At 39.7% G+C, this 15,350-nt stretch overlaps 1 protein-coding gene across 2 annotated transcripts in view; it reads right to left on the bottom strand.

The window, feature by feature from the left end:
• LOC146310727 (inositol-tetrakisphosphate 1-kinase-like) overlaps positions 1-14,477 on the bottom strand; it is a 42,489-nt gene extending 28,012 nt beyond the window's left edge. Inside the window, exons 1-3 of one of the 2 annotated variants that reach the window (XM_084742149.1) lie at positions 14,235-14,477; positions 13,605-13,755; positions 7,664-7,688 (exon numbers count right to left, since the gene is read on the bottom strand). In XM_084742149.1, coding sequence (XP_084598275.1) covers positions 7,664-7,688; positions 13,605-13,699 — 120 coding nt within the window. In that variant the 5' untranslated portion in view covers positions 13,700-13,755; positions 14,235-14,477. The remainder of the gene's footprint in view (positions 1-7,663; positions 7,689-13,604; positions 13,756-14,234) is intronic. The other variant, XM_084742150.1, reaches the window with a different exon arrangement.
• Between the last annotated feature and the right edge of the window lie 873 nt (positions 14,478-15,350).

The raw sequence follows: 15,350 nt of genomic DNA, 5'->3' as shown, positions 1-15,350 counted from the left end.
TACGGCAGAACCAGGCAGGACCTCACTGTCCTTTGTGCTGTCCTTTGTGCTGTCCAGACAGTACGCAAACCAAGAGTGAATACACCTTAGCCACACTGGTGTGGATCAATGCAAGACCTGTTAAAACTGTACAGAGTTTCAGTTGGTTTAGGGTTGGCCACAGTCAAAGCCAACACTTCCTGGTTAATGATTGTGAGAGGTGTGATGGATAGATGACTAATTAGCGTACCCTTGGTCCTGCCCTGAAAAGTCAATTGTACAGAGTGGTAAATCTGTTAAATATCAGATGATTTATGTACAGTGTTCTTTACACCGGTGACATCAGGAAGAACAAAATGTCCAAGGTAAGATATTGTGTTGACAGAGCTGTGTTCATTGTTCTCATCCGAGTCCGGCATGTAAAATATGGGCTTTTCTATGTTGAGCAGGCACAAACTATAGTACGCATCATACTGCCTGTGCACAGCGTGGCAACACGCAAAGAAATTCCAACACACCCTGTAGTGTTCAAGTCAAGCCATATTTTTGTAAGAGCTCATTATACTACATCAACACAGCATGTCTTTCTCTGTCCATCTTAACACTGCTGGATCTCATTCTCCTGCAGGCTCCATTCCTCCGGCCTGTACAAACACGCCTGTCAGCTCAAAAGTAACATACCAACACAAGCTGCAAAAATGTATACAGGGCGATGCGGCTTAAAATGCCATGTGACACAAGCAGGTTTGCTATAACTGACACATAAACAGCATTTTAAAATCAACTGTATCTGTACAAGTGTGGCTAAGAGATGGCTCAGGTAAAATTTGAACAATATGTATATAATCCTACTACACGGGGCACTCCAGTAGCTCAGTTGGTAGAGCGTGCGCCCCATGTGCTAAGGCTATTGGTCCTCTGCAGTGGCCTGTGTTTGATTCCATCCTGTGGCCCTTTGCTGTGAGTCATCCCCCCTCTCTCTCACCCATTTCCCGTGTATCTTCAGTTGCACTGTCTACATAACCAACATAAAAAGCCCCCTATCACAGTATGTGTAATTTTGTATTATGGTATTGGTATATATTGGGAAATAATATATTTTACCCATGGGTGGGTGGAAATAACTATACAATCTGATTTGTGAAGCATTTTTCTCTCAAAATGTTAATAAGCAGCAGAAGCTACTCTAAAACGTGGAGTCTGATAAAGTATTTATACAGCAGATCTCTTTGGTTAAAAACAACTTTTGATGCACTGCTGGAATAAGATATTCAGGAACACTCAATAAGTTGGGATACCCAGTGAGTTTCAGGAGGTGATATGCAACACCACAGTGAAACATTGACAATATTTTGTCAGACTCAACCAGTATGAGTACATACTTAAGAGGACATAAGCTAGAAAAGTAAGGTCCAGTTTTAAAAACAAACGGCATACGTTTTTGTGACTAAGTGACTCAGCTGTTCAGCTGGTTTATCAGGAAATGTGAGCATATGGCAAGCGCATGGGACACATAAACATGCTACCATGACCTTAACTGCAATGTGTTGCTGAATCAAAACTCATTAAAGGTGTTGTCACCTGTGGGTGAACTACAACTGGGTGGTGACAGCAGTGCCACGACGGTACAGCAGTTTGGTAATAACAAAAAAAAAAAGTGGTTGCTCTTGTTTTCTGTTTAGCTGGTAGTGTCAGTGTGGCCGGGGTGGCTGGAAGGGAATTTGTCTGTACTCCACTGAGGCATGGCTTTTAATCTCTAGCTTACACAACACAGAGGGCCCATCCACAGCCTGGCCCCTCCACAAAAACAGGACTCTACATCGTAGGGGTCAACACCCACTGGCAAAGACACATCGCAGAGGATGAGGCTCTCCTCTTGCAGTGCGCACAAAGAATGACCCCGCTTTACAGCTCATCCAAAAACCCAGCAGTTAAGTCACTGATGTCCTGCTAAATGCTAAAAGCAGAAATGTCAGCTGACGTCTTTGCAAGGCCCTCTGGGACTGAGTGCTAGCAGTGGGCCATGGTGGTGATGGACAACAATATCCTGGAGGGAGAGAGCGGGTTGGGGCTAATATATATTTTCTGCTTTGATGTGGCTCCACTCCACATCGGGCCCAAGATAAACCCCAGGGAGCTCTAAGAACGGTGATTAAGAGTAAACCCCAGGGACAGAGCTCATATGTGTACTTTTTGAATACAGTTGTGTAAAACTATGATGAACACAAACTATATAAACAATTGTTTGAATCAATTTGTTTGTCTGTGTGCCTGGTGAGGTTTGGCGATGGAGCATCCGAATCCTTTAGATGTCTGTTTGTGCCCTCAGCTGGATGTAATCTCACCTGGCTTTCGCTTTGTTGTCAAGCTAACCCAGGGAGAGCCCGTGTGCAGCGTGCAGACAGATAGCATGAATGATTTATATTGTATGCTGTGCATCAGTTGACACCCTAGTGTAAGAGAAACATATGTGTCTGAGACAAACTGTGGCCGTCGGCCACACCTCACATGAAGTACAAGACTAAACATGAGATGGGATCAACATGAAGCTTCTAAACCTACAGCCAGAAACCATATGGAGGGTCAAACTGGGAGCTCATTAGGCTAATGGCTGTCTCCTCAGCATCCCTGGAGTCTTCATGTCTGATTATGATGTGCCCTGGAAGCTTATAAGGGTACTATCTTTCAGCTTTTATCAATTAATACTTTGTTGACTGTAATATTAGATTAACCATAAAATGCATGTGTCTAAAGTGACTTAGTCAGCTGGCAGTGTAAGAACTTTTTAAAGACATTGTTGGCCATGTGGCTAAATCATGAGGGATGAAAAACAAAAACTTAGGAAGAGAAGAGACTTCATACCTTTACCAAGTCTAATGTGAATGGCTACAGCTATTTGGGGAGATAAAGGAGTGACTGTGGAGTCATCTTGGTCGAACTGATGAATATCTCATTCATCATCACCTCCACCCCGACCTCAAGAATCTTAAAAAAAAACAAAAAACAAAAAAAAAAAAAAACTGCAAACTTCTTAGAACACTTGAGAATTGTGTTGGACTGGAAATTTGTCAAATTAATAAAAGGAAGTATAAAAATGACAAAGTCATTTAGCAAAATATTATCACTGTACCAACGCCAAAAAGTCAAGGTAAAATAATACCAAGTCAATGATAGGATGTTTCTTTAATAAATTATTTTCTCTTTTTTACCTTAAAGTCCCTTCTTTAATAAAACATAATGAAAGCAGCTAGCCATGACCTAAAGATGTGCAAAACATAAAAACATTAAAATGAAATAACTAACCATGTAGTATCATGGTAGATATTGTTACAGTCCACAGTATGGTATAGAGACTATTTATTGCGATATTCAATATACTGGTACATCCCTATTAACCTTCAATGAAGGTATGTGACTGAAGTGGCTTGGTCAGCAGGCAGCTTGAGAACATTTCCAAAGACATTTTTTGCCATGTGGTGAAATCAAGAGGAACAAAAAAAAGAACTAATTCACAAGGAAAGGGATGTCATACCTCTACCAAATCTAATGAGAATAGCTAAGGATATTTGGGGAGATAAAGGAGTAACTGTGAAGTTCATCTTGGTCAAAACATCATGATCATCTCCACCCTGATCTCAAGACTCCAAAAGAAAAACAACCCTCCACACTCCTTAGAGCATTTCAGCATTGTGACAGTCTTGCTGGAAATCTGTCAAATTTATAAAACAAAGTGTAAAAATGAGGCATGCACAGTAATATCAGCATGTGATCAGAACCTGTTTTTTAAGTGTCTGAAACAGATAGCAAAGCTTATTTGCAATTGATTGCTCAGCCTCAGTCATGTGAGGTGGAGCCAAATCACATTTCTTAAGCATTACAAATTCATTTGTCCATCTGTCAAGAACAGTCATCCTAATCATTATGACAAAGAGAAACAGGCACCAGTGGCAAAAACTGTCCAGTTTGCCCAGTGAATGTGTCGGTTTGCAAAAGCGTTCTATTTTATGTCTGCAATAGGCTATCAAAATAAGAGTGGATATAATAATGCTAATTCCACTACAAGAGAGATCTGATTTTCCATACAAGTAGGCAGAAAAAATCTGTGCATAATCAGTATTGGCAATTGGCCAAAATAAATTGGAAAATACAGGCATATCAAATATCATCAAAGATTCAATATCATGCAGCCCTAGTAAAAATGATGAAGTCATTTAGCAAAGCATACATTTTGGCTGTGCTGTAGTGACCTGCACACCAATGTGATGAAGCTTTCTACAGATTAATAATTTTCTGCTTCATCCTAGCTAATCTCACTATATGCTAATTGCAAATAATGGTCACCAATCAGCTTTTTTTGGATTGTGGTACACTGAAGAATCAATAAATACCATCTAAAGACAACCTCTTGTTTGTCAGCCCCCGCAAATTCAATATGTAGCATGCCGGATATTAACTTTAAATTCTTCAGCACTTATCATATAATAAAAACAGTAACTCAATAACTTTCCCTGGACAGCGCACTCAAACGATGGCCATTTGCTGTGATGGGCTCTCTCTCTGAGAGCGAATATTGGCTTCCTCAAGGCCGAGCCTGGTGAGTTAATCTCATCAGCTCTGTGATACAGACAGGCTAATGTACAGAGCAACGGCAGGATGGCTCTCATGAGAACAGGGCTAAGGGGTCAGTATTGATGAGCTGGTGCAAAATTGCTTAAAGGAGGCAGAGGAGAGATGGATAGGTAAAAAGTAGAGACAAGGTGAGCGTGACAATGGGTTACTTAGAAAAAGAGTGGAAAGATGCTAGAGGCTAAGGGAGCAAACAAATAAACCTTGTGTTCCTTTTCTGTTCTGTCAGTCCAGATGGTTACACATGTAGATGGTTTTCCCACACTAGAAATGGAAATATAAAATAAACTCCCTGGGGCTGCCAAATTTAGCAAAGATATGTTCACACAGGGCGACGTCATAAACACTGCTAACCCTCTGGAGGATCCAACCTCATGCAGCAAATGCCATACATCGCAAGGTAGATGTGCAGTGTGAAAGAATCTACTGATTATATCATTTTGATTATTAGAGGGAAAGGCTGCAATTGACTTCATCTGCTGATTATTTTCTTGAGTAGTCAATTAATCTTTGGTCTCATAAATGTAAAAAAAAAGGAAAAAAAAAAAAAAAAAAAAAAAAAAAAAAAAGACAAACAGAATATCACAAAAAAAACCCCAAGATGATATCTTCTGACTGCTAGTTCTTTACAACTAACAACCCAGAACCCATGGATACTGATTTTAGTATCACATAAGACAAAGAAAAGAAGCAAATGGTCACATTTGAGCATCTAAAAACAGGGAATGTTTGACATTTCACTTTAAAAATGACTTGATTGACTATCAAAGTAGCTGCAGATAAATGCAACTAATTGTTTTAGATCTATTACCTTGTGATAAGACTGTAAACAACACAAACTAGTGGTTTAGTCTGCCAGAAAAAGCATAGGACTAATTTATCCATGGATATCCAAGGTCGAGTTGTTATCATCACAATCAGCTACTAGTCTGTCAGACCACAGGGACAAGGTTACATGATTAAATTGGCTGCAACAGATAAATCTGCAGCTCTGTTCTACTCCATCCTTCAAGAGAAGGTTAAATAGACTTGATATTGACAGAACATCAACACTCCCACACACCCGTAAAAGCTTAAAAACAACAACAAAAAAATGAATAAAACATAAACAACACTCAAGCAGAACACTTTATCTGCGACGAGTTTGGAGCTATGGTGGTGCCAAACAGGTTTTAGGGTTAGATGTTTTCAGAGTAATGTACCACCACCCTTTACTACCATCTCTCCACATCACTCTTGTTATCTCTGTCTCTTAACAAAATGTAACTCTTCTCCATTTCATTTATTTTTTCATGGACTTTATTGTCTCACTGTGGAAATTTATCTTAGGGTTAAAACATTTAGAACTGCAGCGATTAGTCCATTAATTGATCAGCGCAATGAAAGAAAATGAGTTGCCAACAATTGTAGTGACTGGCAAAATGTTTCAGTCATTTTACAGGCTGGTTCCAGCTTCTTAGATGTAAGGATATGCTATTTGTTTTGTCATTTATGATAATAAATAAAAAGCCTTTGAGTTTTGGTCTGGTGGTTGGACAAAAGAAGCAATATGAAACTGTCACTTTGGGCTTTGAGAAATTGTGATGAGCATTTTTCACACTTTTTAAAATTCATTTTAAAAACTACCCAATTAATTGTTTAACTGTATCATTGGTTGCAAAATAACAGTCTAAGGGAAAGTTGAAGTGATTGCTGAGCTCAGAATTCACTAGCGCAATAAGAGAAGACAGCTTTGTACACAGAGTTGTATAACAAGGCCAGAGCATTACAATGAATACCATTATCTTCATTTGTGATGCAGCCATGACAGTACAGGCACTGACTGGCATTGAGTGCATCTCAGGCAGCTGAGTCACTGGTGCAAATTAAAAAAAAAAAACCTATGGGTGTCTGAGTAAACTGAGTTTTCTCAATTGGCAGTAACAGCTCAGCTAAAAATTGCAATGGCCTGTAAAAGGGAAATAACTCAGTGGACAACAGGTAGTCCTGGTAAAAGAGAAATGGGGAAGGCCAGAAGACTGTTCACGTCTCTGGGTACCCTGAGCTGAGGGTCTGTGAGGATCTGCTGTCTCCCAGGAGGGGCTGAATGCACAGTGGGAAACAAAGCCCTGCTTACTTTGGGACTATTCCCAGGACATGGCTCTTTCTGGGTGTCCTGATATCGTCAGCACAGTGAGAGGGAAAAAAATAACCTCAAAGCGAGACAGAAAAAAAAAGAACCCCCACCCCCCAAGAGGACAAGAGACAGCATTAAAGAAAAGAAAAAAGCAGATCAGGCAGGATGATTTCCTTTTCAATTGCAGAAAGCACTTTAACTGACAAGCACTTTTAAGCACTGAGCTCCCAGGACTTAGTAACAATTGTTACTGTGCTGCTGTACGTGCTGTGTTTACTTACTCAATATAGTGTGCTGTGCAATATCCATTACTTACAGCAGCATTTACTTCCCTGGGGCCTCCATTTAACTGAACATACAATAACTCGGGACCCAGCTTTTACTTGAGCTAAGTAATCACTGGAGATTATCATTATTTCTTTTCATCTACATTAAAGAGAATACCTTCAAGTGAATGTAGCTGCTCACATTTATTTATATTATCGAAAATTCTGCTATTAGTGTAGGTGTCTGATGCCTGATTCTGTGACAGCCTCTGCTACAACCAAGCTTTTGAACGTTTCGTTCCAATTTAGATTCCCCTGACGTTTAACAGAGTTTACAGAGTTGAGGCCAGGTGTCAACAAATCGTGCCGAAATGAGTTGCATCACAGCTTAACAATGAACATGGCCTGGTCTGGTCAACTGCGACTGTGAATGCTTACAGTACAGACTGAAAATAGCAAGACTGTGAAGCAACTACATCAGGTATGTGGGAGGTAACAAACTCACAGTAGTTTACAGTAAAAATCTGAATAATGTACACCTAGTTAATGGTTTGGTTTCAACTCTACCTCAAAGTATGAATTTATGATTTCCCAACTAAAACAATTAATGACTCATCATTTTTGTCTCACAAAAAAAAAAAAAAAACTGTATCAGATAAAAAAAATATCCACTTACCTGAACAACTTCTATTCCTCTTTTCCTGAAAGAGAGGAAAAAAGTAACAGTCATTACTTTTACAAAACATATGATCAGTCATACACAAAAATTGCCATGTATCAAAGTACCCAAAAGTGAAAAGATGTAAGACATCATGTAAATGTAAGGTATGGGATTTTCATAGTAAAATAATCATCTCAGAAAGTATCAGGTTTTCTCTATATCATGGTATTACACAATCATTATACTATCAGTTACCAGGGGTGTCCCGATTTCAATATTAAATAAAAAATTTAATTAATTGAGGTTTCGGTTTCAAGAATTGAACCGAAAAGTGGCATTGCATGAAATAAGGTTGTTTTTTTTTTCTTTTTAATTTAAAAAACACTTCTTTATAATTTCATAAAATAGTGTGTCCTATATTGTTTTAATAACAATAATATGGTAGAAATCAATACCATAGATAAGCAAATGTACACTGTCACTTTTCTTACCATGGTATGTGAAACAGTATACTGTTGCAACCCTAAAATGTATATCAGGTACTGTAGGTGAGGAGGTCTGTGCTCTCTTTTCAGTGTCTCAGGTATGTAGTCTCAGAGACTCAGAAGAAGAAAAAACTTGAATGTACCTACTGACTATGAAAGAATAAATCCAGCACAAACCTAAGTGATGCAACATATATATTTTACTTGAAATCAACAAGACAGCATCCTAACCTAAGCTATCCTATTATAAGTGTTTATGTTTTACTTTGATATTATCAAATACAAGCTATGTAAAGCAAGTCTTTGCATCCGTTGCCTTCACTAGAGATCTTTCTTTTACAGTGTGTATGTTTCTCTTATTATTTACTTACTCTTTATGTAAATGTATGTCAAAATAGCTCCTCTCCATAAGAATTTAACAGAAACTCACAGAGGTCTTTCATGATTCGACATACGTTACTGACACATGAGCCTATCTGTGCCTCATTGTCAAAGATAAATGCACAATGAACCTGGATTATTCTGTAAATGTGATAGCAGGGCAGAAAAGTAGTGCCACTGAGACTGAAAATACAACAATCCCAAATCTGGAGAATTCACTACTTTTCAGAAATGGCTCAGAAATACTAGTCTTTGGGTGAAAAAAAAATATGGTTGCTTGGCAACCAGCAGACCACTACAAGAGTGGTGACATCATAACGTTTTGCACGACCAAACTGTGCAGATGAGGAACCTGGAGAGATCTCTTATCCTTAACTCTGACAGCATGCAGCAGGATTTATGCAACTGACCATTTGTGCATGTGGTTGTAAAAAGAGAAGAAGTCACCACACATTCAGAAGAGTTTCTGTTAAAGGTACAGAGGATTTCCTTCACATATTTACACCTATTTGACTTATGTACTGGAAGTCCTAACCCCACCACTGAGAGAAAAACAACCACCCAAACAAGAAAGTGGACAAATTTCTGGTGGAACTGGCTTGATTGAGTCCGGCCTCACTTAATGCCACAAATTAGCCAAGGGGATTCAGCAGAAAATAACAAGTAAAATTTGAATGGCTAAAAAAAACACATCTCTGAGTAGGGGGACTTGACGACTGGAACAAAACCACCAACTCAGCCTGTCCAGCCCAGTTGTTTTTGAGGTTTCAGCCCCATGGTAACAGCCGTGCAGCCATTCACTGCTTCACAACAATGTGGATATTTAATACTGCAGCTGGCTATGTGTTTCATGTGGTGTGAATGGGGCCTTTAGTTTCGTTCCATCTCAGATATGGAGATCGTCTGCTCTCCTATATTGTTACACAGCCGGCAGAGTGAATGAGACGGAGAAGAAGATCCAGCAGAGAAGCAGGCCAGGGTCAGAACTTTTTCAATAGGTCTGACACACATGAACATGGAGGTGTAATGAGAAACTTTATATTACAGACTTTATATTACACCATATCATACTAACATATAGTATTATTTAGCCATAAATTCTAATGTTAGAGGTTAGTATTAATGGTACAACATGCATGTGATTACAAACAAACTACAAAACTGATAGCAGGAGGTTGAACATTTAGTTTACCAATGGCTGACAAATCAATACAAGAAACTACAGTATGGTGACTATTTTAAAACATTTAGCATTCCTATGTTTAACACTGGGCAGAGTCAGATAAAGCAGGCCAACCAGGTGAAGCTGTTTTACCTGTTTGGGCTGCTAAAACCTTGCTATGTCTGTTCCTCAAAATCAACACCACCTTCTTTAAATCTGAATACAATTTAAAGTGATACTCGCCAAAGGTTTTAAATAATTACCCCCCACCCCCCTCACTGCAGTAAATTGTATAATTTGTGTGAAAGACTTAGCACAAGCATAGACTGGGTGTAGCTCAATGTAATCTCATCAGACTTGTTGTCCTAGGCAGTAGTGGCCTTGCCTTGATGGGACGAATGGACAGTATTTTCATATTATGAATGACGCTCAGACTGGTTATTCTCAAGGGCATCGTATTTTTCTAAATCAGGTATGAGTGAGCCAGAAAACTGCTATGCAAGCTTGTGGGACACAAAAATAAAGTCAAGTGGCTCTGACCAGCAGGAATCCCTTAAGTCCAGCTGCACGAGACAGGGTAGGCACTTGCAACGTCAGCTGCACGCTACATGATGAGAGGGAAAAAACTGGTCAGTCACTATTAGAGTATGAAACTGTCATTTTCTGTTAAGGTAATACAACCTGACAAGTCAAAATCCTGCACATATCTATCTGCAAAGTAAAATCAAGGTGCATGACAATCTACTGTCGTATTACCAAGAAAACCATTCCTTACTGAAAAAACCCCAGATTTTTCTGCCTCAAGGTGCATTAATGCACACATGTCACATATTAGAAGGTTATCTTAGTTCCATCTTCTCCTTCCTCTTGAAGATGACTTTTGCTTTCTAACATGGCATATGCTAAGGGGAAATATGTCAGGAAAAGGAGAACCAGAAGACAGGTTTCAGTGACTGACTTGGAGTAAAAACAGTCATGTTGTGATTATACATATCAGAGGTTTTCAAACTAGGAGGTGGGCCGCCCCAGGGGGGTCTCCAAACAGTTTCAGGGGAGGCTTAGTGAATGGAAGTGACATGATATTAAATTAGCTGTGAAAAGGAGATAACATAAAGTCAGAAATGTTACTGATGTCTTGTGTAAAGGCTATTAATGTCACTTAATCCTTTTGATTTTCTGTCACAAACACAACTACTTAACTTCTGACCCACTGCCCTTCATATTAAACAGCCCTCTGTGCAGCTCTGAGGACAGAATGGGTAGGCAGGATGCAGGGAGAGTTACCAGGAGGTTTATGAAGAGATTAAAAATGTTTTGTGGATTACAGTGGTAATCTGCGCTGGCTCAACCAGGTCGCTTTGTGAGGAAACAACACTGTTGAAAAAGGTGAAACTGCTGCCTGCACACTGGCAACACACCTACTCCTGTAGGCCAGGTATGCTGTCAGTGTGTACTATAGCTCTAAAATGTTTTCTGCATCCTTTTTCACTGTTAGCTGCGGCCATTGGTTGTGTTTTCAGGATAACTGCAGCCCTCATACAGCATAGACAATTAGACAGTGTTGCAACGAGACATGATAAGGCTGCCGTCATACCTTGGAGCCGTTCCCCAATCCAGTATACTTTATAGTAGCTATTGTAAATCAGTGAAGGAGAGTCATGTCTGCTGAGAAAATCCATGCCCTACTTTATAACACCTTATATAACATTTCACATGGCTGGAGATGGATAAGCTACAACAAGATAACATATATATATATATAAAACACTCACATAGCTAGCTACCCCTCTCAAGGCTGGAGAATCTGAACAAATCTTCACTACAGCAGAAACACAACCTTGAACAAGTTCATGTTATGACTATGCATTTGAACAGATAAGTCTCTTTGTTGTAGATAAAAAAAACCTCTCACAGCTAGAGGGAAAAACTCAAGAGTAGTCTAGGTGATATCCCACTGCTTGAATTACAATCAATATAAGATACTGTAAGGATTAAAGCGGGGTAGGCAGTTTTTCAGAGGCAAAAGCTCCATAGAACCCTTTAAGCATAATGTAATTCAAGTAGTCTACGAGAAAACTACACTTCTGCTCCTCCTCTTGACTCTGTTTTCAGTCTTTAGAAAATCTACACTGTGACCGGACTTTTGCCAATCACAAGGCAGTGACATAGTTGATTGTTGAGTCTCTTTCCCAAAAAGTAAATATTGGACAACCTGTAAGTGAGACTAAACAACCAGCCATCTTTGAGCCACCCACCCAAAGTGTCGGTAATTTGACGACCTGGTAATGATACTTAACAATCAGCTTTCTACAGAATTACGGACTGAACCTTTAAGGTTAACTTTGTGGAATAAGAACATATATTCTGTTCATTTTTTCCTCCTGCACAAACATGACTTTTATGCTTCAGGACAAGTAAATGAGAACACCTGTTTTAGCTGCTTGTTCTGTTATAAATGCAATACTGACAGACCAACCTACAGACATTACCTCCTCGCACCCTGTCTCAACAAGCATCAAGACATGACAAACAAAACCTGTTACACTAAATTGACTTTTGCTAGTGGCGCCTTCCCTTGGGGCATGCTTACATACGTTTTCAAAAAATGCCAGCAGAGAGAAAAGAAGTAGAGCCGTCACAGCCTAATCAACTGTACTGTTAGTAAAACCTCAAACATCAGCAGGGGAGTTACCTACACTGTAAGTATGAAAGAGAAAGTTCAAATGAAAGTTGCAAAAGAGCTATTCACTGTGAGAGAAGAGATGATAATCAGTGGCTTTTATCAGAGTCATTAGGGGGGTATGCATTGTCAGCACTTCCGTTTATTCACTGTGACATAAATTGTTAATGATGTAGGGCTACTGTATGAATGTACAGATGGATATCAAATAAGGGGAAAAACTGACATAAAATTGCTTATTAAGATGTTGGGCTACAATAAACCACCAGAAGACCTTCAGTGCTCCTTGGCATAGATTTTCAAAGTCTCTGGAAGTCTGCTGGAGGGATGGAGCACCGTTCATTCAAAAGATACTCCCTAATTTTCATTTTGATGATGGTGGTAGAGTGCTTTCCAAAGGGATGGCTCAGTGCCACTTTTTCATGCCTGATATAGACACTGCAACCTTGAGTATCTGCTGATACCAACCCGATTCAGTCATTTCCCCTCTCTTAATCAGCTAAGCTGTTAATAATACATTTGTATGGATTCAATTTGTTTAACCTAGCCATCTAAAAACATCAAGCTCAAACTGTGAAACAAATATTCTGCTCACATGAAGGAAGACATACATAGCCCACAACATGACTCAGTGCAATACTGCTGCTTCTTTTTATTTAAACTGTTAGCAGCAGGTTTGATTGATCAGCATTATACTGTATCTTTTGTAGTGTGTAGTTGTACCTGAATGGCTGCTTGCCATTATTTTTCCTAGACTTCTGCTTTCAGAGTTAGGCTTCAGTCATTAAGTTATAACTAAAATCAATAATCAAAGGTATTATGATAACAAGTAGATACAGTTATAGTCTCACATTTACAACTAGCTATTGGAGGACAACCAAAATGCTGATGTGGTTGAAACTGAGTTTGCCCTAAGGGGACAAGTGGACCCAAACCATGCCAACAAAAGGCTTCTCATCTACATGGAAACACCTGCATTTGTTAAATTTTTGCCTTGTCATGCATCTGTATGTCAAGTCTTTTCTTTTAGTTGCTCTAAAATAACTTTGTTATTAGAGCCACAATCATGTACACAGTAATGTTGGCAGAACAGGTTTCAGGTACTGTGTACCTTTCAAATGGAATGAACTGCTCATTGTGTTTTTGTGAGTGTTTGTTCTTATGCCTCTTGGTAAGGAGTTTTCATTGAGACTGCCAGACAAAATAAAGGATAATCAAATACAATAAATTAAAATAAAATAAATGTACCTGCACAAATCAGCAAAAGCCTGAAAATTCAGCTTCTTCATCTTCTTCTCGCTGAGCCAGTAGCCGACTCTCCGGCCTTTGAGGAAGGTCTGCATCTCCACTGTGCTCCTGCTCCTTCCCTGGAGGTAAACGGTGTGACTGAAAGCTCAACCTGGAGGAAACCACCGGACAAACGTTGGGTTAGTTAGTGTAACGGCAGCCGACAATGGAGGGGAATTCTCAGATTCACGACTCAGTTTGTGGTACGTTAACGTCACTCAAACACAGCCGGAGTCTGTGACGAGCTGAACGCCCTCTCGGTTCATATTATCTAGTTTACAACCCCAACATTACAGTGAATGAGGTTCAGCATCAGTTACACACACACACACTGACCCCCTTTTGCTAACATCAACTGCTAACGTTAGCTGGCTAGCAGCGTAGTGACAGTCTGCACTGCTAACCGATGGCATGCAATTAGGAGACGTAAGCTAGCTTGCTAACAAGACTGACCTACGTTAACAGATTCATACCACTTACAAATATCAAATGAGTAAACTAGCAACGGCTAGTTAGCTGAAAGATGAAGCAACTGATTTAGCGTTAAGTACGTCAACGAGAGGCTGTGGTGGTGAGCTAGCATTAACTAACCTGCTGGCAAATTTTAGCTCAGTTCCCCCCTGAATGTGTGTCCTCTTCACAGACTAGCTCGGATAGTTTCCCATTCTCGGTCCGTCCAGTGCGGAAGAAGAAGCTTTCAGACAGGGTGACAGGTGACAGCAGGCACAGCTGGACTCACGTTGAGATGTTCCTGGTGTTTTCGCTCTCAGTCTCTGAGCTTGAACTGATTGCACACACCCAGGATCCAGGAGACTGATGCTGCCTTCACGACCGCCTCAGAAAATACCATTCCCGACTGAATAAATAGAGCCAAGCTTATTTCAGTGACTAACGTTTCGACGTCAAATGCGTCTTTATCAGATGTCAGCAGCAGCATCACAAGATGCCGCAACTAAAGTCACTGAATAAAGTTTGAACTATGTTTTTTTTTTTTTTTTTCAAGTGTCTCTTGATACTGACAAAAACAAAAACACTCAGTGGAGTACAAATCTCAACCAGGCAACCTGTAAAGAATATTTAATCTCCAATATTTTGATTTGTAGCTGTAATTTGATTCCATATTTTCCTCAGTCCCTGTGATATTTATCATGCAACTTAATTACATGTAACTAGTTATTTACTCCCCAGCACTGCTATTAGGTAAGCCTTGTTTTTAGCTTCACAGCTGTTGGTGACGTGCAGCTCCTGCTAGAGGGATAGGAGTGAGGAGTCAGCAGTTGGTATAGGTTATATATATATTTTTATATCAGATTTTCAAGGTTTTGAATCATGAATCTACACAAACCACAGGAGGTTCTTTAGCATTCAGTCATAAATGTGCACAAAAGATTTTAGGATGATGGATCCAGTGGTGTGTGCCTTTAGCTGTGGACAAGCTCCAGGCTTGTTGGTCAGACATGCATATCCTTGGCAAGGTTCATGGATGGCTGAATATTTGAATGCTACAGATTTATAGTTTTAGTCATTTTCAGCAAAAATGCAAAATGTTTGTTCCAGCCAGCCCCTCATATGTGAGGATTTGCTGCTCCTACTATATTTGGGTGAATGAATAGTTTAAGAGTGATTCAACCAGCTTGTAAGAAACTGCAAGTCTGTGCGGTGCCCTCAAGGGGTAGGGCAGCTTTGGGACAGGAGAGACATGAAAAA

Source organism: Lutjanus erythropterus, chromosome 18, assembly GCF_056507025.1.
Source record: "Lutjanus erythropterus isolate fLutEry1 chromosome 18, fLutEry1.hap2, whole genome shotgun sequence".
Taxonomy (NCBI): domain Eukaryota; kingdom Metazoa; phylum Chordata; class Actinopteri; order Lutjaniformes; family Lutjanidae; genus Lutjanus; species Lutjanus erythropterus.
This window is presented reverse-complemented; position numbering and strand designations above follow the sequence as displayed.